This window comes from Cupressus sempervirens, chromosome 10 (assembly GCF_028749045.1).
Source record: "Cupressus sempervirens isolate cs-2001-9-10 chromosome 10, ASM2874904v1, whole genome shotgun sequence".
In the NCBI taxonomy this organism is placed as follows: domain Eukaryota; kingdom Viridiplantae; phylum Streptophyta; class Pinopsida; order Cupressales; family Cupressaceae; genus Cupressus; species Cupressus sempervirens.
The window spans coordinates 693,660,814-693,685,815 of NC_143127.1; the positions used below are offsets into that span (position 1 = coordinate 693,660,814).

The 25,002-nt window shown below is 34.9% G+C and overlaps 1 protein-coding gene across 1 annotated transcript; it reads right to left on the minus strand.

Annotated features, from left to right (window-relative positions):
• Window positions 1-742: 742 nt before the first annotated feature.
• On the minus strand, window positions 743-4,563 carry LOC149535736 (uncharacterized). Its single transcript, XM_089806167.1, has 5 exons — window positions 4,177-4,563; window positions 3,833-3,918; window positions 3,358-3,492; window positions 1,950-2,386; window positions 743-1,772 (listed from the first exon to the last, which is right to left on the minus strand). Exons 1-5 carry the CDS (start codon window positions 4,561-4,563, stop codon window positions 760-762), a joined length of 2,058 nt encoding a protein of 685 aa, XP_089662293.1. The 3' UTR covers window positions 743-759.
• Window positions 4,564-25,002: the final 20,439 nt, after the last annotated feature.

Here is a 25,002-nt window from a genome sequence, read left to right on the forward strand (position 1 = left end):
CATTTGTACACCATAAGAGAAATGGCTCCTAGGATATGATTAGATTGAGAATTAGCTTATTTATGTAGACAATTTATCATTATCTTCAAAAAAAATCATTTTCTATCCTATGAATTATTGGTCATTGTAAACTAGTAATCAAAATCTTTTATATAGTGACATGTCATTAATAATCGTTCATACTCAAAGGTCAAATAACAAAAGCTTCATATAAGCTCATAAGGTCATTTAGTACAAACTTCATATAAGCTATTCTTATGTAAATGTTGTTCTTGTAATGTATAATATGTATCATATTTTCCTTGTCTTTTACAAATAAGTATAGCCTTTATTTTCAAGTTTTAGTAATAAAAGTCTAAATTTTTAAAATGAAGAGTTTATGTAATATTTATTTAATTTTTAATTATACAAAAATTTCAAATAAATAAATAATATTTTAAAAATCAATAATCCCTACACTAAAACCTAATAAAATAAAGATTTGAATTTATAAATTATGATCATACTAATCACAACGAGAAAATTATACCAAATAAATATAAATATTAGAAGATGAGAATAATGACTACATAATTAATCCCAAAGAATTATTTAAAACTATTTAAAAACTAAATGACTTGGGGTTCCCTTTGTGGTTAACCTAAACATAAACTTATAAAACAAACAAATATTATATTTATGTAGTATATCTATATACTTGTATTTAAATTGAGCATAAGTCTTCATGCTCTATGGACGAACACAGAGAACAAGGGAACGTCAGAATGTAGGCTCTCCTGGGCAGAAATGGGAAAGAAGAGGAGAGAGATTGTGTGATCTCTTGTGATCATCCCATTCCTCCATGCTCAACAAGATTCTGCTGCAGAATGTGCACTGAATGCACCTACCATTGTTGTGTCTGTTAATGGAATGTGCGGTTCCGCTGTAATAATCCCCCGTAACTTCTAAACTCTGATCCTTATTTTGCTGTCCTCCATTGTTGGTGCTTGTCTTTTCTATGCCAGAGACCAGGGTTAAGAGTTCCCCAGCAATTCTCAAGTCAAAAGGAATAATACTGCTGCTGCTCACACCAAGCTCAACTGGTTGGGTAAGGGTATAATTAGGGTTTTCATTGGTATAATTAGGGTGTTCCAGCATTTCCTCATCCTCCATTGGAGCTGGCAAGTTCAGGTCTAACAAGTCACTCTTTTTGGAGGGCATTAAGGGCTGATAGATGATGGTGGATGGGGTTGTTGCTGAAGGTATAGTCCTCTGGGGTGCTGTTATGTTCATGTTGGTATTTAGGGTTTGAGTTGTTGCAAATGGTTGATCAGTCCCCTTTGTGGTGCTGCTATCCCCTGTAGTGCCCCAGTGGCATCTCTTGTGCCCACCTAATGCTTGACCTGTAGAGAATACCCTTGAGCATATGGAGCATTGGTGACCCCCACTTGCTTTGCTTTTCTTGGTGACCAAATTAGTCCACTGACACTCATCTTCCATGACTAGATTCTCTGGTTTGTAAGCAATATTGCTTTCCTCTGGTGTTGCCTTGATCATGTTAACTATGACCCTTTTGGTGTTGTAGTTGTTCTCATCTGATTTGGTGGAGTATTCTGTAGTAATGGCATCTTCATTAGGGCTTTCCTGAGTGGATACATCATTGGTCCTTGCAAAGCAACCTTTAACCTTCTTATGACTAGCTCTGTGCCCTCCTAAGGCCTGGTGAGACCTGAAGACCTTATTGCAAGTCCCACATTCAAATGTCCCTTGCTTAATAGAAGGTGTTGTAGCAGCTTCAATTAACATAGTTTCTTGAAACAGATTGCTGTACGACTCCCTTCTCAAAACAGGAACTTCCCATGGAAACTTTGCCATATCTGATTCTACAGGTTTGGTGGTGATGCTCATGGAAATGCTGTCTCTGTTATCAGATGAAGTGGATTCATCATCCATTGTCAATAAGGGTCTCCTTGCAGAAGCAAGCATGACAAGACAATGGGCCATATCATGTTGCTCTTTTATGTCACTTAGAGAGTAGTCTGCGTTGACCTCCTTCACTTTCACCTGCCCTTGCTTAGATTTATCCTCCCTTGTGTCCAACAAATTCACTAGCTGTTCATTTAGTGGATGTTGGATTTTTGTTTTGTTTATACTTTCATTTATGTAAGCTGCTTCAATGCTTTCGGTATCACTATCATCATAATGGAGGTTGTGGGAGGCTACCTTTTCCTCTGATTCTCTTGATTCAGACTCGGCCTCTGTCACTACTAGTCTAGCCATGTTTGCTTTGTTTCTGGCTGTGTGATCTTGTGGCGGATGAAGACGGTTTCCATGGGCATTCTGCAAACACCCATCGTAAACATGGTAAAAACATCCCAACGTTAGTGACGCCAATAGTTGAACAAAGCTGAAAAACTTGAATTAATAAGGAAACAAGCAGAAAAACTTGAATTGAAATGGAAAGAAGCTGAAAAACTTGAATTGAAATGGAAGATTATTAATATTCACAAAGCAGTAGGAAGTATGTTTAGTAGGAAGGTGGTGTGCACTCGAATTCTCTCTGGCTCATACTATGAACTCAGATGTTTTCAAGGCTTGCCTCAAAAAAGTGGAAGTATAACTTGGATGAAGATCTGCATGGCACCTTGGGTTACAAAGAAAATACGACTGTCTATTTGAGATTCTCACAAGCAAACATTGAATTATCGGTTGACAAGATTAGTTGCTCAAAGAGCCAAAACTGACCACCAATCCATGTTTAAATTGAAATATAATGCTATCAAAGAACGTATTAGAAGTAATCAATATCAGTCTCTCAAATTTTTTAAAAATCCAGTAGCCTCACCCATGGGTATAATGCAAGAGATTATATAATGACTCAAAGTTTCCTTATCAACTATTTACGCAAAATCCAATTCAAAATCATCAAATTTCGATAGTTCATGTTGAAAAGCTTGTGTTTTTCTCACAATAAAATAATCTACATGGTCACATCCAGAAAAATAAGAGCTAAATACCCAGGTTTACGAATTTCTAAAAATCAAAGAAATTAAACAGACGTGACTTGGATCTACAATTCTTGTTCCCGTGAGGACACCTCTATCAATCTTATTATCATTTCATACAAGCATTTAAGAAGGTGAAAAGTGCATCTGGCCATTGAATTACAAGCACTAATCTGTACCTATAAGTGGTACTAGTTTCAGTTAATATGTTCTTGTCTTAATCTATATTGTTCTGCTTGACAGAGTTTTTATCTGTGTTATATCTTAGATCTGTATTTTTCTGCTTGGAAAATTTTGTGCTTGAAGGGCATGTGTTTGGAACAAAAGATGGGCCATCAAAGGTGGCAAAATTTTCATGGTTTGTTTCAAATACCAAACAATGCATTCAAAAAGCCGATTAACAAATAACTTGCTGTAATAAGTTGAGGTGGTGATATGGGCTTGAAACATCTGCCCACAGCAAACACAACGCTGCGTTTGAGGTGGTGATTGGGCTTGAAACATCTGCCTGAATAGCAAGCAGCATCCTACAATTTAGGTGGTAATTGGGGATGAAATACCTCACACTGCTTAAACATTACACCTTAAGGTTTGATTTCCAGGCTAAAAGTGTTAAATAGTTAAAATTATCTTATTTTTCCCAAGCTTAATGTTTTCCATAATAGTCAAAATTACCTTATTTTTCCCAAACTTAATTTTTTCCATAATATATGATGTTTAAGGGTGCCTAAAATATCTACCCAGAAAACAAACATAACAGTATCGAAGTGGTGATTAGGTTTGAAAGATCTGTCCAAATAGCTATAACATGCTGCATTTGAGGTGGTGATTAGTTTTGAAACGTCTACCAAACAGCAATCAGCATGCTGCATTCAGATATGGATTTGAATAGCAAAAATGTTGCATTTGAGATGGTGATACGGGCCTGAAACATCTGCCAAACAGAATTGATGTGATGAAATCAGACATTTACATGAATAGCAAACAAAATGCTGATTTGAGGTGGTCATATCAGATATGGATTTGAAGCCTTTGAGGTGGTGGGAACATAAGCTTGAAACATCAGAGGTGGCGATGGTGTTCAAATAGGTAGTGAGATGAATAGCAAATCCTTACATAAAACCTAGTAAGATCAAGGAAACACTATACATTTGCCAAGTGATTAGAAACAAGAGATGAAGGGTAAAGGTACCTCCGTGTCATGAGATTTGATGTGGTGGGCATAAGAGGAACCGCCATATTCACTTCCATTGTTCATCATCAGCATCAGTTTCCTCTCTCTTTCTTGGCGAATAGCTTGTGGGGGATTGATCCCCCTCCATTCTCTCTCAGGATGGCATCTCATATGCCCAAACAGAGCCTTCCAAGAGGAGAACTCCTTGCCACATTCGGTGCAAGCCCTTGCTTTCTCCGCAAACAGGGAAGAAGAATTGGTCTTGGTGGGAACAGCAACAGGAGCAAGAGCGTGCTCGTTTCTCCTCTTCCTCTTAACAGAGGCGGGGAGTCTCTTGATACTACTGATCCCTTCGATGCTCCTTGCTCCTCCTACTCCCCCTCCTCCTACCTGTTGCACTGCCATTGTTATGCGCACAAGCAGGAGACAACATGTTAACTAAGTATCTCCTACTCCCTGTTGAGCAGTTTTAAAACCAAGTGAGAAGAGGGGGGCGGGGTGTTTGCAGGCACTGGCAACCGCTTCCTCTGTCACAACTGACACCCAAATCTTTGCCCGATTTAGTGGCAGTTCAAATCCCCTTTTCCTCACCGTAACTTAAATAAAATCTCCTATTAAATCTTAAAAACATGTTTTTTTATCAATTTCAGTGAATCCCCAATGACCAGTTGGCCTACAAATCCCATTTGTTTCTCTCCAACGAATAACTGACTAGCTCTGAGCTTCCTTACAGTTATTTGGCTGGCGCCTCCGAGCCTGGGATCCCTTCGTTTTGCTTACACATGTTTATTGAGGAAAATATTATTTACTATTTTAGTGATTTTAATTAGATTTTTGTTTACAAGTTTGTATTTATTTGCATGTTTTCATTGTATAATAAGATTTATAGCTATATAGATAGCTGTTGGAAAATTTACTTATTAGTTCTTTAACTATTGTAAATATAATTTCAAATGTTTACATTTTTTTCTTTATTTTTCAAGATTTTATAATAAACATATTTTTTATTCTAATTTTGATAAAATCATTTTCTTTGTATGTCATCCATTAATAACAACTTTATCTTATTACAATTACCACATGTTAATTAGATTTTTTTCACAACCTAAAAAATGTCATTTCATTAATGATATTTTTATGTATTCATTAATTTAACAACTTTATCTTTTTATAATTGGGTTAGTTAATTTAATTTTTTTAATTAATATGAAATAAATTATATTAATAATAATCAATATTTTTAAATTAAAAAAAATATAGATGTTGTCAATTTTACATCAAATGCGCTTACATAATTTTCACATTTAAGTTAAGTTTTAAAATTTATTTAATTTTTCAGTTGTTAAAAGGATTTCAAATTAATAATGTTTATTGATATGTTACTTATTGTAACAATAAGATGTTCTTTAAAAACTTGCTCAAAACAAGCTTAACAAATTTACATATTTGCAATGCAAAATTATCACAATCCAACCCACACATATTATTCAAGGCATAAACTAAACAAAAAAAATTTAAAATGGGAGAATAATTTTAATAATAATGCAAAAGCACTCACAATTTCTTTGTTCAAATCACAAAGCCCAATACATTTTTGAATATCTAAATACATTGCACTATTAGCAAGAACTTCAATGCCATGTGTCACTTGTTTCATTTGTATGTTTTAGATTGTTTAAAAATATACATATAGTTTGTGTACATTGAGATTTATTTCATTTGTACTTATTCTTCTATTTTTTAAAATTTTGAAGTTGCAGAGGATCTGTTATTTTATTTTATATTATGTGTATGTTGTTGGATTGTGTAATAAGAGTTACACAGATATTCAGATAGCTCCTAAAAATATATATATTTAAGTTTATGTGTATTGAGTTCTACCTTATTTTGACTAGAAAGTAGGTGAGAATGCATAATAGAGCAACCAAAAAAACTTATAAAGTGTGCAAACTATCTAATCCAAATATAAAAGCAACTTTAAATCAAAAGAAATTAAAACACACAAAACCCCCTTTCAAGTTAAGCTCATATGCTCAACTTTCTTCTTCATGATGAATGTTGATGTAATTCCAATTTGACAGTGTACCTATGAATTTGAAAGAAAAATGACAATGATATGATAGCAAAGCGACAAGATGATAATGAAAATACTTGGAAAAAGTGGTTAGCAAATCAAGTGCAAAGAGGCTCAATTTATAGAGTTTGGAAGCCAAAATGCAAAATGGAAGGAAAAGTGAGCAATTGGAAAGGTGTCATAGTTAGGTTGTGAAACTTGGATATTTACCATGATTAAGAGGTGAAAATAAAAAAATAAAATGACATATTATCACAATGTGTAAGAAATTGTCTTAGAAAGTGTAAGAGAAATGGAAGACGAAGGTGCTTGGAGAGAAATGCATTGAAGGTGTAAGAAGATGTGAGCTAGAAAATAGGAAGATGTAAGGGTTTGAATTTAAAAATTCAAAACTCATCAGTCCCTCACAAATTAGAAATTAGAGAAAGTTAGTAAAGAAAAATAATTAATATGATGAAATAGATTAAATGATTAAGACATAGGAACAAATCATGGGTTATTTATCCCTATAGGGAAAATTAGTAAAATGATTGGCCAAAATGATAAAATAAATGTAAAATAACCCTTTCAAAGCATCATGATGAAATAAAAAATAAAAGGTGATGATGTAGAAATATGATCAAATTGACAATCAAATTGATTGAGTAAATGATGTCAAATTGGTTGACACAAAATGATGACATGTCAAGGAAACGACAAGGATTGATGACATATGACATTTAATAAACATTGTAAATGTCACAAGACTAATAAAAATTGATTGTCAAGGATTGGTTGGAATAACATCAAGAGGCTCTATCAATGCTATTGAATCAGATGGATGAGGACATGATCAAACATTGAGGGACTTGACAATGTCAATGATCAAGTTGATGACAAATAATGATGGGATAGGTTGATAAGACACTAAGGGACTTGATGATGCCAAGGATCGAGTGATAATAGATTGCAAGGATCAATTGATGATAGTTAATAGGGCACTGAAGGACATACAATGCCTAAGGATTGATTGATGATGATTGATTAAGTTGATTCGATGAAGGTTTGTTAAGGTTCAACTAGGCATTGAGGGACTTGACAATGCCCATGATTCGATGACAATGATTGATTGCAAGTGATTTTGATGACATTGAAATATTTTTGAAGTGATTTGATAATTTTAAAATTGGATATGAATCGGTTCTAAAATGATTACATTTGATTGAAAAGGGTTGTATAAATGATAAAGAGTACATTGAAAGAGATTCAAAAAATGTCAAGAAATAGGTCCAAATGATGATCAAGTTGGCCAAAAGATTGAAGTTAGCGAATTGAGAAAACAAGACAAATTAAAATGTAAAGGTAATGAAAGAGTAGGCATGAACCATTTTTTAGCATCTAAAGATGTGAGAGGAGAAAAGTGTTGATTAATATATAATATTTTCAATTTTTAATTCATGGGGTTACTAAAAAGGGGGAAATTATATCCAAAAGATCAAAGTTAGAGAATTGAGAAAACAAGACAAATTAAAATGTAAAGGTAATGAAAGAGTAGGCATGAACCATTTTTTAGCATCTAAAGATGTGAGAGGAGAAAAGTGTTGATTAATATATGATATTTTCAATTTTTAATTCATGGGGTTACTAAAAAGGGGGAAATTATAGGTTTAGGTGTGTTTTAGTGATTCAAAGAGCAATTTAAAAAGATAAGATGTAGTAAAATTAATTGTTGCAATTCTAATCAAGGAGTTTGTATTTGAATAAAACATATACTATTGAGTTAAAGAAATCGATAAATTCTAAATTTTGTTGAATTGACTCTTTAATGTTAAGGATTATTGTAGTTTAAATTCTTGTAAATTAATATAGAATTGGATATTATAAAAGAAATGGAATGAACTAATTATTAATAAAAGTATTATTTTTAAAGGGGGTTTTATTGAGGTGACTATAGATTTTGGTTCAAATAACTTGGTATGATAAGATGCAAAAATATTTATAGTTTGGGTATAGCTGTAACCTAATTTTAAATAAATGTTTATAAGTTTTAATTTATCTAATTAATAATATAATAATTAAGATTAATAAGGTATAAATCTCTATAAATGCTCTAATGCATTAAATAATATTTGTGAATAGGGCATTAAGACCTTAAAATATCTTATGATATAATATCATGTTGGACTTTTATGTATACATGTACCTTTTAAATATTAGATCCAACATTCCTATTTTAATTCATAAAGAGATTTTTAACCAAAAGTCAAATTTTACATAAATATTTAACATTTAAGTTATAAATGTGACCATAGACTTAACTAGAATCTGAGACAATTGAATTTACAACATGATTTAGTTGTAAATTTAAATAACTCAAATATAAGATGTTCAATTTATAGAGGGTTTATTAAGTGTGGTAACTAAACATTAAATAGAGTTAAGATAATTAATATATAAAAGGATTTACCCTTCTAGGTGTTGACATTGCAGTCAAGTTTTTTATTAGTGACACACACTTATTCAGACAGATAGTATCTACCAAGCTTATTGTACAATTAACAATATTAACCAAGCATTTCAGACTCTACTAAGTTCAAGTCCAACAATATTCAGTTTCTGCCAAGAAGTTTCTACAAAGTTGGTAATTAGCAGTGTAAATCAAGCTGCTTAGTGTTTATTGAGTGCCTTTGTCCAAATTGAGTTTTGTAGTTGTTACCAAGTTTGCAGTTATAGTGATGTGAATTCAGTGCTAACAAAGCCACTAAGTGTTAACCAAGTGATTAAGTTTATACCGAGCTCATAGTGATAGCATTAACCGAGCTATGCACTATGAATAAAGGAATTTAGTTTATATGCCTAGTTTCACAATATTCACTGAGTGACCAGTACAGACTGAGTTCAGACTACTTGGAAGTGATCATTATGGACTATGCTTCTACACCTACCAAGTGCATGACGATGTGGAGCACTAACAATGGATGCCGAGTATTAGAACTTCACTAAGCTAGTCTTCGAAACCCAAGTTCCTATAGTTGGGCTGACTTTGTGTATTTTGTGTAAACTTGTATTGTAGCCAACTTTGTTGATTCGTAAATTGGATTGGTATATATGTAATTTATTGTATCACACCCACAATCAATGAAATATATGAGAAAAACATAATGTGAATTTAGAAGAGCATAAGTATGAAGTAAAAGCCTACAATAGTTTAAGGAGTAGTAAAGATTTATCTATCATAGCAAGGTGATCATTACACTCAAAGGAATCTCATTTAGAAAACCAAGTTGTAGATAAGAGATCAGTCACTGTTTCATCTTAACATGTGGATCAGTTAAATCCTTTCACAAGGTAGACTTAATAGTCTTTTGTAAATCTCTTTATTGAGTGCATACTTCATTATATGTTTGTAAATCCTTTTGCAAGGTAGACCTAGCAGTCCTTATTGCTCCTAATAGGGCAGATCATCATAAGTGATCATTGTAAGCCTTAACAAGCCAATTTTATACTACAGTACTAAAGCTTATGGGTATCATCCCCACCCCAGTTTTACTTTCTATTTGGAAGGTTTTTGGGTTACCATATTGTGTGTCAAACTATTATAAATGTTTTAATGGTTTCAATTCTTCATGCATGCAATTAGATCATAATACACATAAAGGATTAATTGGTAATAAAAGATTAAGTTTTATTGGTTACTAATTCACCCTTCCCCTCTCAGTAACTTAGCCCATCATATATATTTCCAACACTAGGATGATGTGTTGATTAATTAATCTAATTGTAAATTAAGGGTTAACCCATTAATTATGTCTATTAAATTCTTAAATTGTGATAGTTTTAATTTAATGTTAAATGGTTAGGATAGGAAGGATTAACTAAATCTAGCTTATTGAAACCGTAGAGGGAGGTTGACTCTAGATTAGTCATGATGGTGGGACAACCATAAGGTTGATGCTCTTCATGATGTGCCTTGGGTTATAGGCCTAGTTTATCTTGTTACACAATTAAAATACTATTGCAAACATTCTTATACTTCAATTGAAAACTTACTAAACATTAGTGCATTTAAAAAGAAAAGAAAAATGATTTTCTCTCTCTAGATTTTAGGCATGAGATTTTGGTATTATAGAACAATTTCAACACTAGGAACCTAACGCCATTGTATTTCAACTTATAAGCATTATACCTTTATGCAAGTTGCCTTGGATTACATAAAATGCTTGTAGGCATGGGAGAGGCCCTAGATGTGATCTCTTTGCATATGAAGAGATATAGTAGGGGTAGAGGGTCTCAAAGAGGATCAAGGACCATCTCATAAGCCATCTTTAAACCCAAACCAGGATATATTAGACACCCTACATAATCTCATTGGAATAGTTAAATAGAGGTTTCCATTAGCGATTTAGTAGGTGAACTAGAAGGGTGGAGAGGTTCATATGAAAACCACTATAGAGTAGAGTAGGATCCTTCCAACTAGTTGTATTGAGGACCAATAAAACCATAAGGTACTTGAGTTTGCGCACCTTCTAGGATCATCACCTAACATAGTCACACATATAGTAGAGAGAGAGAGAGAGCGAGAGAGAGAGAGAGAGAGAGAGAGAGAGAGAGAGAGAGAGAGAGAGAGAGAGAGAGAGAGAGAGAGAGAGAGAGAGAGAGAGAGAGAGAGAGAGAGAGAGAGAGAGAGGCTACATACTATAGGGGACCAAATCTGAAAGTTAATCCAACTCCACCTACCCAACTTTGTAGGGTGTATTAATGGTGTAGAGGATGAGTCATTTTTTTATGAGATTAGAGAGATGCTTTGGATTTTGTTTATATGAGATAAATATAAAGGAATGAATTTCTATAGACCTTTTGAGAGGAAAAACCTCTACCTAATGGAGATAGAAGGATAAGAGTAATCCCAATATAGACATAATCACTTGGGAGACCTTTCTAGATAGGTTCAAGGATAGATATATGTCAGATCATTTATAATGGTGTCACATAGATGAGTTATACAATCTATGGTAGAGGGTACTCACAATATTGAAGTATGAGAGGAAGTTCCTTGAACTTCTTCATAATGTAGACTACATGAAGGATGAGAAGTTGCGACTAGACCTCTTTGTCAGGGGACTAAATGCATGACACTATATCCATGGAAGTTCTTATTAATTTTTGGAATTTTTTAAAGAGAGAACCAATTTCTAAGGAGATTTGTTGTAGAACTTAGTATATATGAGATAGGTCTCATAACTATAATCCCACAACTCACACATCTAGATATTAGAGACCCCACTAAAAGATAAATTAGAGGCACTCATCAGGGTCTTTCAAAACCACATACCCCAACAATAGTCTCAATAGGAATATAGGAAGAATTCATCATAGGGATATCATTTCTCTAACCCAAATAAGTGACAATCATAGATCCCTGAGATAAAGAAGAGATGATAGGATCCTTATACACCTCTAGCTCAAACTTTGTAGTTTACTAGGGGTGATTATAGTGGGTTTGGTAGGAATAGTTGACAATAGTAGTCTACACTATGGGAGGTTCAAATACAAATACACGACCCAAATTACACATGTGGTGTCAAATGGCACATAGCTAGAGATTGTTCACTAGGCCAAGAAGCTAGTAATTAGTGGATGAAGACTTTAGAGCCTACAATGGTAGACATGGCTAGGTCTCAGATGGTATTTGCAATGGTTGATAATCACTAAGAAGATCATCATGATACAATTATCTAGGGACAACAAGTATGATCATAGGTAGTAGCATTACCATTTTGTTTGATTTAGGAACTATTAATTATTTTATATCTATGCTAGTTGTGGAGAGTTTTGGGCTAATGGTAGTTAGGCCACAAAATGTTAATTCGGAGGTTAGTTAGCCTGAGGAGATAGAGTGTTTATTAGATCAATATCCAAGGGTTGTCAAATACAAACTACATAGGTGACCACTATGACAAACCTTTGCATTACCCCTCTAGGATCTTATGATGTAGTTCTTGACATCAATTGGCTTTATGACCATAACACCGAGATAGATTATTGACAAAATAGGGTTGAGTGTGTGGATAATCATGAATTTTCTACACTAATTGGAGGGGCACACATACCCATATCTCTTTCTATGATATCTTCTATGAATATTAAGAGGTGCATGTGAATGGGGTTTTACTTATTCACCATCACCATCAATGATATAGAGGAGGAGGAGGAGGAGGAGAGGGAGCCTTTTCTTGATAACCATCCTAACTTGCACAAGTATTCATATGTATTCTCTTTTGAGTTTCTTGGTATGCCACCACCTAGGGAAGTTGAATTTAATATAGACCTTGTACTAGTAGCTAAGCCATGAGTATCTAGAGAGCCTTACATAATGACCACTCATGAGCTTAATGAGCTCAAGAATCAATTAGAGAAGATCTTGGAGAAATTACACACTCTTCCTAGTGTTTTTTTCTAATGGCACACCAGTCATCTTTGTTAAGAAGAAGGATGGATCTGTTAGGTTATTCATAGATTAGCACTAGTTGAAACAATTCACAATTAACAATTAGTTTCTACTTCGTAATATTTATGACTTATTTGTTTAGTTATAGGGTGCTCAAGTGTGCTAAAATGAAGTCAATGTACAATTAGTTGAGGATTGTGGAGAGTGATATCCATAAGATTTTTTTTGTATAAGTTATGACTACTATGAGTTTTCTCTGAAAAAATTTGTCCTCATGAATTCTCCATCTATATTCATTAGTCTTATGAGTGGAGTGTTCCTTACATTTCTTGATAGATTTGTGGTAGTATTCCTTGATGCCATATAGATATATTCCTGAGATGAGAGGAAGTGTAAGGAACACCTAATATAGATATTTAATGTTTTGAGGGATGATTAATTTTACAGAAGCTTGTTGAAGTGTTCAATCTTTAGGTATTCTACCTTGGACATTTTATATTAAGTGATGGGATCTTAGTTGACCCATCAAAGACTAGAACCATTGTGGATTTCCCAACACCTACCACTATGACTGAGGTTGCGAGTTTTATGGGTCTAGGAAGATATTCAAAACACTTTACCGAGGGATTTTTTGAAATGACACACCCTATCAAATCCCTTTAGAGAAAGATAAATGAGTTTGAGTGGCAAAGAAGTGTGAAAGGGGATTTCAAGAGATCAAGAAGCACCTATTCTTGTTTTGTTGGAACCATTATAAGGATTTGGATGCAAAAATGGTTCTTAGGGTGGTTTAGGAACAATTTTTATGTAGTTTGGTCAAGACATAACTTATGAGTCTAGGAAAATTAGGACTCACAAGCATGACTACCCTACCCATGGCCTTGAACTTTCAATAATGGTACTTGCTTTAGTAAGGTAGAAACACTTTTTCTTGGGTCATCAATTTGAGGTTCATTCAGACCATTAGAACTTATAGTACATATTCACTTAGCTAAACCTTAGTGCTCAGTGGAGAAGACAAATGGAGTTCCTATGTGAGTATGATTTGATGTTAATCACATTAGGGAGAATGTGAATTTTTTTGTAGATGAAATGAGTAGGAAATGCCATGAGCTATTATTTATGATTACTAGAACATATTTGAGGGAGTGTATATTGCACCAATTTTATGAGGATGAGTTATATGTAGAGTTTTTTTAGTTGGTCCAAGATTGGAGACTCCCTGAGGGGAAGTATTCATGTTATTCATTAGAGTCTAATGGATAATTAAATCATAGAGGATTCATTTATGTACCTTATTCTATGGGATTGTGTGATTGTATTGTACTATAGGCTCATAGAGAACCTTATCCAATGCATACTAGGGTTAATTTGCTTGCATAGTTAATATAGTATCATTGTCTAGTCATGAGATTATAGATTTATAAGATTATAATTGAGTATCTAGAGTGTTAGAGAGTAAAGGAAGAGAATCACCATCTTAATGGGCCTCTCCAACCACATGAGGTACTTGAGTGAAAGTGGGATACTATATTAATGGACTTTATTATTGTCCTTTTTGTGTCATCTCATTTCCATGAAATCATTATGTTGATGGTTGGTAAGTTAACTAAATTTACCCAATTTTCACCCATCTATACTATCTTTATAAAACCACTAGAAACATAGGTATTATTGCAAGATATTGTTATAATTAATGGAATTCTCATAAGATCATCTTAGAAAAGGTTTCTTGGTACACATCCTCATTTTAAAGATAGTTACATGTAGCATTAGGTACCACACTCAATTTTAGTATTACCTATCATCCTAATATAGATGGGAAGATAGAGAGGGTCAACCAAGTGTTGGAGGATATGTTATACATGTATGTGATAGACCATCAGTAAAGTGGAAATAATACATGCACTTAGTTGAGGTTTCTAATACCAAAGAGCATCATAGATCTTTGGGAATGCCAACTTATCAGGCTTTGTATGCTAGGCCATGTAGGACTCAATTGATTTGGGACATGATTTAGGATAGGGTAGTTGTTAGACCATAATTGGTCAAGGATATGAACAATGTGTTATAGATATTGAGGACAAATAAAAGGAATATGTAGGTATAAAGAGGATTTATTATGCTTACATGGTTGGTAACATAGTATTCTTGAGAATCATTCACACAAGACTCCAATCCATTTTTGAAAGGGCTCTAATCTTGCACCTTACTTTTCTGGACCTTTCAAATTTTTAGAGAGGATAGGACCAATTCCATATCATCAATATTTTCTACATATCTTGTCTAGAATTCACAATGTCTTTCATGTTTCAATATTGAGGAGATATATTTATGACTAGTCCCATATTATAGATTGTGATTCCTTATAGGTGGAGTTAGATGGGAAACTATATTTTTAGCTTATTCACATTTTGTCTTGCTAGGTGCTATCCCTTCGAGGTAGACAATAGGACAGGGTTAGAATCCAATGAGATTATTATGACAAGGTTACAACATAATGGGGGGATACAACAAAAATACATCAAGATCAGAGTGAGTCAAAACATCAAAGTAATAACTATGAGATCATTATGATGTCATCTAATATTAAACAATTTTTTATGATCCATTTTCTTTTACTATGATTTTCTATCTTAGTTGTTACTTTGATGTTTTCACTCACTTGTGATACACTATTTTGATACATTTAAACTTATTAGAAAGATACTTCATTTTATTAGATATTATGTGGTGATTTATATTATGATGATATAGTATTTATGATGATGATGTTAAGATATATTTAAATATATTTTATAATTCATGGATTTAGATGACTAATATGATGATGAAAATTGAATTATGGATTTTATGGTTTAATTTATGTTTGACATGAAAATTATGTTCTAAAGTGGAATTGATGGAAATTTGATATTGTATGTGTACAAGTTGTGAAAACCAACTTCACAGTTCGCCAAAAATACCTGCATGCAAATAACTCGTGCTGAAGAGAAACCAGAGAAGGAAGAAAAAAACAACTTGAAAAATCTCAATGGAGTGAGAGAAAAATGTATTCCAAGATAATGAAAATGAAATTACAAGAGTTCAACCTTAAAGGTGAACAAAACCCTAAAAAGTGAAAGGAAACTAGGTTGTACAATATAATTAATAAAAAATATTAATTATATGCACCTAAGAGATAGCTTACTAAACTAGAGTAATAAATAACTTAATTAATTAAATCAACATGATTTAATTAATAAGCATAAATAAATAATTACTCTAACACCCCCCTTAAGAGAAGCTCAAGAGGTAAGCTAACCTAGTAAAGCTATGAAAGCAGGAAAATGGGTCTCGACAACAAAGCTTGATCAGGTACCCAAAACAAGGAAATCTTTGTACATCGGAGAAAAAGGAGAAAAACTAGTGGGAAAAAATCCTCTCCAAAAAGAGATAGAAAAAACATGCTAAGAAAACATGAAGGAAGGAAGGCCTCATCAAGAGCCCCCAAGGACAACTTCCATAACCCCATGCATAGACTGTAACTGAAGATATTGTGGTGATGCAAAAGGTTTGGTGAAGATGTTAGCAACCTGCACATCAGTGGGAATGTACTCCAAAGAGAGAATACTAGCTTGAATCTACTGATGCATGAAATGCATATGAAGCTCAATGTGTTTAGTATGCTAATGCTCCACTAGGTTGTAGGAAATATGAATAGCACTCTAATTATCAAACCACAACATAGTGGGATGATTAGGAGGAAAACCAAACTTAGTCATCAACTACCAAAGCCATAAGATCTCCTAACTAGAAAGTACCGCTATTCTATACTTAGTCTCTGTAGATGAAAGTGTGTGAGCATGTTGCTTCTTGCACAACCATGTGATAGGACTAGAGCCAAGACAAAAAACAAAGCTAGAAGTAGACTTCCAATCATCAACATCATTGACCCAATCTGAGTCAGTGTAGCCAACAATGTGAGGAGTCCCTAATGTGTAATGAATTTTGTACATAAGTGTGCACTGAATGTATCTCAAAATACACTTGTAAAATTTCCAATTACTCTCATGAGGCTCATGAGAAAATTTAGAGACAAGACCAACTACAAAGGAGAGATCAGGATGCATGTGCATCAGGTACAACATGCTGCCAACCAACTACCAGTACAAAGTGGGATCCACTAAAGGAAAAGTGCAAGAGGTAGACAAGGTTACACCCAACTGAAAAGGTGTAGGAGCAAGCTTGAAATCAAGCATGTCAAAGTGTCGAAGCATGTCAAGAGCATACTTCTACTGATAAAAAAAGATGCTAGTAGAGGAGTGAACAATTTGTAGACCGAGAAAGTAGTGTAACATACTAAGATCAGTCATCTCAAACTTTTCTATTAATGCAAACTAAACATCCTGAAGCATAAAGGATGAGCTACTTGTAAGGATAAGATCATCAACATATAGGACAAGGATAAAAACCTCAGCCTCAAGATGATGAGTGTGCACTATAGGATTGAAATGGCAATGTGTGAAGCTTGTAGAAAGCAGAAAGGAGTCCATCTTCTCATACCAAGCCCGAGGGGCCTATTTGAGACCATAAAATGAGCATGAAAGTTTGCAAACCAAGGAGGAATCCTGGACAAATCCTTGAGGCTGCTCCATATAAATTTCCATAGTAAGATCACCATGCAAGAATGCACTCTTGACATCCATCTGAAAAATGGGCCATCCCTATAAAGTTGCAAGGGATAAGATAAGGCGAATAGAGTTCATCTTGGAGACATGGGCAAATGTCTCACTGTATTCAATACCCTCAACTTGCAAAAAACTCTTCGCAACAAGACATGCCTTGTACTTATCAATCAAACCATCAGCAACAAACTTAGTACAATATAACCATTTTTTGCACTAACTTTCTTCCCTTAGGAAGAGGAAAAAGATCCCAAGTATGATTCTTCATCAAAGAAGAATACATCTCCTCCATGGCACAGTCCCACTCAGAATGTCTTGTTGCTGCCAAAAATGTATGAGGATCACCACAAATAGCATGACTTAGAGGACTAGAACTACAATATGAGACTGAGTGTGATGGGAAGTGGAAGGATCACCAGCCAAAGATCTTGTAGCCTCAACTATAAAATGAGCCCATTTAGGCATCTATGAAGGATCTTGTGGCAGAGGTAAATAGGGATCACCAAGATCATCATCCTTATTATCCAAGAAAGAGACTGGAAAGGATGAGGGAGTAGTGGTAAGTGAAGTAGACTCTGGAGGTAGGGTATCTACTACAAGAAGGCATTCATCAAACTAAACATCCCATCAAAACATGACATCTCTGGAATTAGAATCAAACAACCTATAGGCCTTAACATCCTTGCAGTAGCCAACAAAAATGAGGTGTTAGCTCTTTCGCCCCATTGCTCTCCTCTGAGCCTCTCAAAAAAATGCCCATGCTTCACTACCAAAAAGCTATAATGAAGATACATTAGGGTTGACATGAGACCAAGCCTCCTCAAGGGTCATATGTCAAATTGCTTTGTGAAGCATCTAATTCTGAATATAGTTGGTACAATTGACTGCCTCTACCCAAAAAGACAAATCCATGGACCTAGACTGAATCATACAATTAACCATCTCTTGAAGTATTTTGTTCTTTCTCTTTGGCACACCATTTTGCTAAGGGGTGTAGGGCACTAAAAATTGATGCTAAAGACCATGTTCAAAGCAAAAATCCCTAAAATCTTGGTTCACATACTCCCCCCATTATTTGTGTGTGTTTGTCGAATAGAAAGACCAGATCGCTTCTCCATAAATGTTTTGAAGACTCAAAATGAATCAAAGACATCAAACATGTACTTGAAAAAGTACACTTGTGTGCATCTGGAGAAGTCATCAATGAAAGTAAGTACATATCTAGCACCAAAAAAAGGAGTGGGAAATGACATGAGGTCACTATGAATAAACTCCAATGGTGCCAAAGCACGAGTAGCTCATCCATGTGGAAAAGGATCCCTATGTTGTTTGTCAAGAGCACAACCTTGACAAACACCATCTGTGTAGGAAATCTAGGGAAGCCTAAGAACAAGTGCCTATGTGCTCATCTACTAAAGATATTTGTAATTGACATAGCCCAAACAATCATGCCAAAGTCTTCTTACTAAATTTGCATGTGCTACAAGATAGGAACCTATATCATCAGAAGACTGAAATCCATCAAATCTATAGAGGTGAGATGTGGAGTCAACACTCCTAGTAGCCAGTATCAACTTAGAATCATGTAAGTCTTGAATAACCACATCATGTGGTGAGAACTCAATTGTCTTACTAGAGCTAGAGTGGAAAATTTGATAAATAGACAATAGGTTCATCAAGATGTCAAGGACAAAAAGAACATCCTGAAGAGAACCCCCAACTAATGCAATAGAAATAGAACCCAAGACTAAAAGATGTGATGAGTTCCCAACAACAATCTGTGAAGTAGCACAAGGAGCAAGTGAAGTGACCAAATATTGAGTGTTTTTCATATGGTGAGAGACACTGGAATAAAAAATCTAGGTAGGTCCAGAACTCATATCTTGTGTAGTAAGAGTGTAACCTTTCCTTGTAGGGGGAGGAAGACTTAAGAGTAGAAATTTGATGCTCTTGCATGGCTTCCTCTAAAGCCTCCAAACATTTCCAACACCTAGAAACAGGATGTCCATCCTTTCCACAAAAATTGTAGTTCTCAATTGATTTCTTCTTAGTCTTGGAGGTAGACTCAATAAACTTCAAAGAAGATTTACCCTTGGAAGAGTTAGTTGGAGGTTTAGAATTAGTTTTTAGGGTATCTTTCTTCGATATGGCTTTTTGTTTTGGTTTCCTTAGAGAAGACTAAGCAACCAATTCTTGGATGGAAGAGCCAGAGGCATCCACATACTGGATCTTTTTCTTGTTCCCATATCAACCGATCACAAAATGTCTCAAAAGAAGGCATTTGATTTCTATTACCCAAGGAATCCATAGTGGAGTAGAAAGTGGAAAAAAAGATTTGATACTATCCTCAAAACTTTGAGAGTATAAAAAAAATGCACTCATCATCTATTTTTCTTTTTCCACATCCCTACAAAACTAAACACAAAGATTTGAACTTTATCAAGAAGTCCTCAATGGTGGAAAACCTGGTAGGTGTCACAGAAGTCAACTTTGCATCAAGCTGTAGTGCCCATAACTCATTCACTATGCCAAAAAAGTTGTGAAACTTGGTCCAAATAGCCCAAGGAGTGGTCAAACCTATAGGAGTTGATGAAATCCAACTTCAAAACTCACCACGATCACTTGCATGCAAATAACTTGTCGAAGGGAAACCAAAGAAGGAAGAGGTGGAGCTTGGAAAACCACTAAATAGACTTGAGAGAGAAGATATTGCACACAAGAAAAATGTATTTACAATGAGTTGTGAGTTGAGAAAATACAATGAGAGAGCCCGAATATAAATGCCTCATGGAAGCCTATAGAACAAGCTAGAAAGTGCAAAAAGATAAGGTTGACAACTAAGCATATGTCCACAAAAAGGTGGAACACACTAGAGGGGAACAAACTCCCGTGTTGTCAACAACTCATTAAATACAACTATTAACTAAATGTATTAACCTAAGTAAACTTAAGTAAAAATATAAATAATTAATTATTTACTCTAACACCCCCACTTAAGTGCAACTTAGGGGAATGGATTAAGCTCACAAAAACTAAAAGAAAATACAGAATGGGTCCTGACAACAAGGCCATGTTAGGTACCCATGTACAATGCAAAGAAATGCAACCTCTAAAAATAGGGAAAGAGGGAAAGCCTCATGGGAAAAACCCTTCCCCAAAAAGAGGTAAGAAAATCTAGTGAAGGACTAAACAAGCCTCCAGTTAGAGGAATGTCCCATTAAATAGGAACAAAAAGTGATCATGAAGAGCATCACTGAAGTATGAAGAAGCCACAAAATTTTTCATTAGAAAGAAATTTCTGATCTGAAGAAACTCCATGGAAGAAGAAGGCATGAATCAAGCATGCCTATATGGTAGATGATCCATCTTCATCGAATTGCATAGGTAGCCAACCACTGCAATCACCTAGTATAAAGGATCAAATACTGAATACATAGTTCACACTATCGAATCATCAAACCAAGGAAGCATTAGAACACCAGAATATACCACACCCCCCCCCCCCCCCCCCCCCCCCTCTTCCCCTTAATGCATACGGGGTGAGATGCTAGGCAACTAAAAAGGTGGGCCAAAATCCTTTGGAAAAGGAACCATGAACAACAAGAGAGTTGAAGAGGTATAAAGACCTATAAAGGCACAATCACATTGACTCTACATGGGGCAAAAAAGGAAGAGGGTACAAAAATGGAAAACAACTATCCCCCCCATAGTGCTTTATAAAATAGTGCAAGTACAACTATCTCAAAACAATGTTCATGAATTCAAAATGCAAGAGTGGCATTTTATGTCAGTGCGTATACATAAAGATGCTTACAAATGATAGCTACAATGATAAAAAAAGGAAAAAAGTTGATACAAAATATAGTACATCCCAAAACAAAAGATCTCATGGCATGAAAATGATCATTAGACTTGGAACACCCAAGATATCCACCATAGAGAAAAAATACTAGAAACATGATAGAAAGAGCATGGGGTAAAATCTGAAGGAAATGACAACATTTCTGAAAAGATGATAAAACAAGCTTTCCAAAAATATAACATTTTCAAAAAATGGATATGGGATGCAAAAGATAAGCTTGCCAGAGTTAAAAATAAAAATTTGGACTTTGACTACAAAAATGAGCAACAAAACAACATCAAAACCTTAAAATACCTACACCAATGTCTTTGTCTCGGAACCAACTTTCTGGTGCTTCTTTTGGATCAGAAAAATACTTCTATATGCTCAAGTTATGGCCAAAAAATTGCAAGTAGGTCAAAAATGACCCTGGAGAGGTGTTGATGTAGGATGACATCATCATGATGTTAGAAAACTACCTGATTAAAATTGATAGCCTAGGGGTTATTGTAGCAAAAAAGAAGCCATGTGGCATGCCACATGGATGCCATGTGGTAGGTTGCTAAGGTGGAAGGTGATGTAGCAAGGGCCACATGGCACATGTTGCCACATGTTACCCCCAAAACTTGCCAAGTGTCGAAAGAGTCTCCATGTGTAGGGTGAGTTGGCAAGGCCATAGAGTAGTGGAGTGCGAGAGGTAGAACCTAGTGCAAGCACTAGGGAGGCGGTGACCTACAGTATCACCATTGGTGGGGGCAGTGGATAGGTGGCTTGTCGGTGATAGCCAGGCCATGGTGTCACCGCAGTGGTGCTGCCAACTGTGGTGGCCTACAAGTTGTGTGTGGGCTATGTAGTGGTGGCCTCACAATGGTGCATTGGTAGCTGCCCACCAGGGCCCAAAATTTATATTTTTTATATTTTTTTCCTGTAAAATTTTCTACGACTGCCTATAGGGGCCAATTTTTTTTTTCCTAAATGCCTAGAAGTCAAAATAAATTTTTTTAATATGAATCTTGACTGTAAATAACCTTCTAAATTCAATGGCAGCATTCATTTAGGCCCAAAGTGCTCTAAAAAATTTCTCTTCCCCTGGATTGAAGAAAAATGCACAAACAAATTAGGGTTTGTGTCTCCAAATTGCAACTTCAAAAATCCTTCAGCCTGGAACCAATTGGGTGGCTCTGATACCATGTAGGAGTTGATGAAATCTAACTTCACAACTCACCAAGATCACCTGCATGCAAATAACTTGTCGAAGGGAAACCAAAGAAGATATAGGTGGAGCTTAGAAAAACACTAAACGGAGTTGAGAGAGAAGATATTGCAAACAAGAAAAATGTATTTACAATGAGTTCTTAGTTGAGAAAATACAATGAGAGAGCCTGAATATAAAGGCCTCATGGAAGCTTGTAGAACAAGCTAGAAAGTGCAAGAAGATAAGGTTGACAACTAAGCATACGCCCACAAAAAGGTGGAACACAATGGAAGGGAAAAAAACTCCCATGTTGTCAATAACTCATCAACTAAAACTATTAACTAAATGCATTAACCTAAGTAAAGTTAAGTAAAAGAATAAATAATTAATAAATAATGAATTATTTACTCTAACAAAACCATCTAGGTGAAACTGGAGACTATCTAAAATATTCAATGCAATCAAGCTTATGGCTTCATCCATTTTGTTCCTATGCTGAAGAATCTCAAAAGGGCACTATAGGATAGGTTGATTCTCATCCAGACATGACCATAAGCCATGTGACATAACAAGCCGAGTCATGTGTGCTTTCCAATTGTGGTAGTTGTGTTGTGTCAGCTGGGCCACAAAGGGGTCTAACATTAAGAGAAAAAGATGAAAGTAGAAGGGTCAATTCTGAGGTAAATTATAGAAAGGAAAAGGCACCCCTGCACAACGTATAAATATATCCCTCGTAAACCAAAGAAACAACTATGAAAAACATAAAAATTGAGGAAAAAACCTAGACTCCAAATGCAGAGAGGGAGGAAACTAAAGCCTCTACTTCAATGCCAAAAATAGGAGCCCAAAAAAGATCATGAAAAAATGAAATCTACATCATTTTCTGTGGCTTGGAACTAGCTTTTTGAAACTTCTTTTAGATTAAAAAAAGATGTTTGTATGCTCAATTTATGGCCAAAAAATAAACTGCTCCTCCAAAGAATAAGCTCTTTGGAAAATTACAGGCATGGGAAAAAAATTGACAATCATATGGCCATCTGCTGGAAAAAAAACCAATTGCTAGAAAATGATGTCAACATGCTAAAAAATGATATCAGCTAGCTAAAAAATGATGCCAGCAACCCAAAAATGTGGTTGCTAGATGATGATGTTAGCAGCCAGAATGATGATGTCAGCCATCATAATGCTAATGTTAGCAATCAAAAAAGTGATGTTAGTAGGCCTAGATGTGACATCACCTAGCTAGGTGGTGGAATGGCATCAGTGGTAGTCATCGGGCAGTGCTGCGTTAGAGGCGACGATCACCAAGTGGTGTTGCATCAGCGGTGGTGATGGGAGGGTAGCTCGTCGATGGTAGCTGGGTGCAAGTCGGGCTGTTAGTGGTGTGCTAGCTATGGTAAGGTGCAGGGTGAGCATAGGTGGCATGCTGGTGGTGTCGGGGTGGCACGCTAGTGGTCACTGGGCAGAGTGCCCAAAAACATTATTTTCTATTTTTATTTTATTTTTTTCAATTTTTGTATCCATACGAGCTCCAGGAGGCCAAATTTTTTTTAGAGGCTACACTAGTAGAAATTTGCAAATTTTATATGAATTTCAACTATACTAGGCCTTTTGAGCATGAAGGTGGCATCCTTTTTTGCCCAAAGTGCATCAAAAAAAGGTGCCTCCTCCAGATTGAAGAAAAAAACCTTGAAAAAGATAGGGCTTCTATCTTTGAATCGTGGCTTCAAGATCTCCAAACTAGGCAGCAATAGGGAAGCTCTGATACCATGTAGAAGTTGTGAAAATGAACTTCATAGTTCACCAAGAACAACTGCATGCAAATAACCCATGTTGAAGAGAAACTAGAGAAGGAAAAAAGCACATTTTGGAAAATCTCAACAAAGTGAGAGCAAAATGTATTCCGAGATATTGAAAATGAAATTACAAGAGTTCAACCTTAAAGGTGAATGAAACCCTAAAGAGCGAAAAGAAACTAGGTTGCATAATATAATTAATATTTAATATTAATTATATGCACCTAAGAGATAGCTTAAGTAAACTAGAATAATAAATAACTTAATTAATTAAATCAACACGATCTAATTAATAAGCGTAAATAAATAATTACTCTAACAATATGATATTTTGACTCAACATATACTCTAAGAACATATGCACTTTCATAAATAATTTAATTTCTAATATTGATTTTATAATTGATAGATTATGTGAATGCAACTCTAAGTTATGTTGATTATATGTATTTATTTTCTTGGACTACTGATGTTCACATCTAGTGTGAAAGAAATTAACCATAAAAATAAATCCAATAACAAGGTTAGGCCAACGTTAAATAGTAAAATCCAAGGCTAATTCTAATGAAGAGTTGAAACTTCTTTGTATTATATTTTATTCAAAACCCTAAATGGTTTAACATTGTTAATTAATGTTTTTTTTTTTGGGTATTTTATTATGTTCTTATTGTACATGCCAAGTGTATTAATGCAATTTTGAATTTATCATGTCAATTGACACTTGTGAAGTGTTTGTGTGGCAATGTCATGTCAATTAAGGGGTAGGTAAGTTGAAAATTAATCTAAGATAACACCTTGTAGGTTCCCTAAGAGACCCACTTGGCTAGGAAGCCATAAGTGGAGT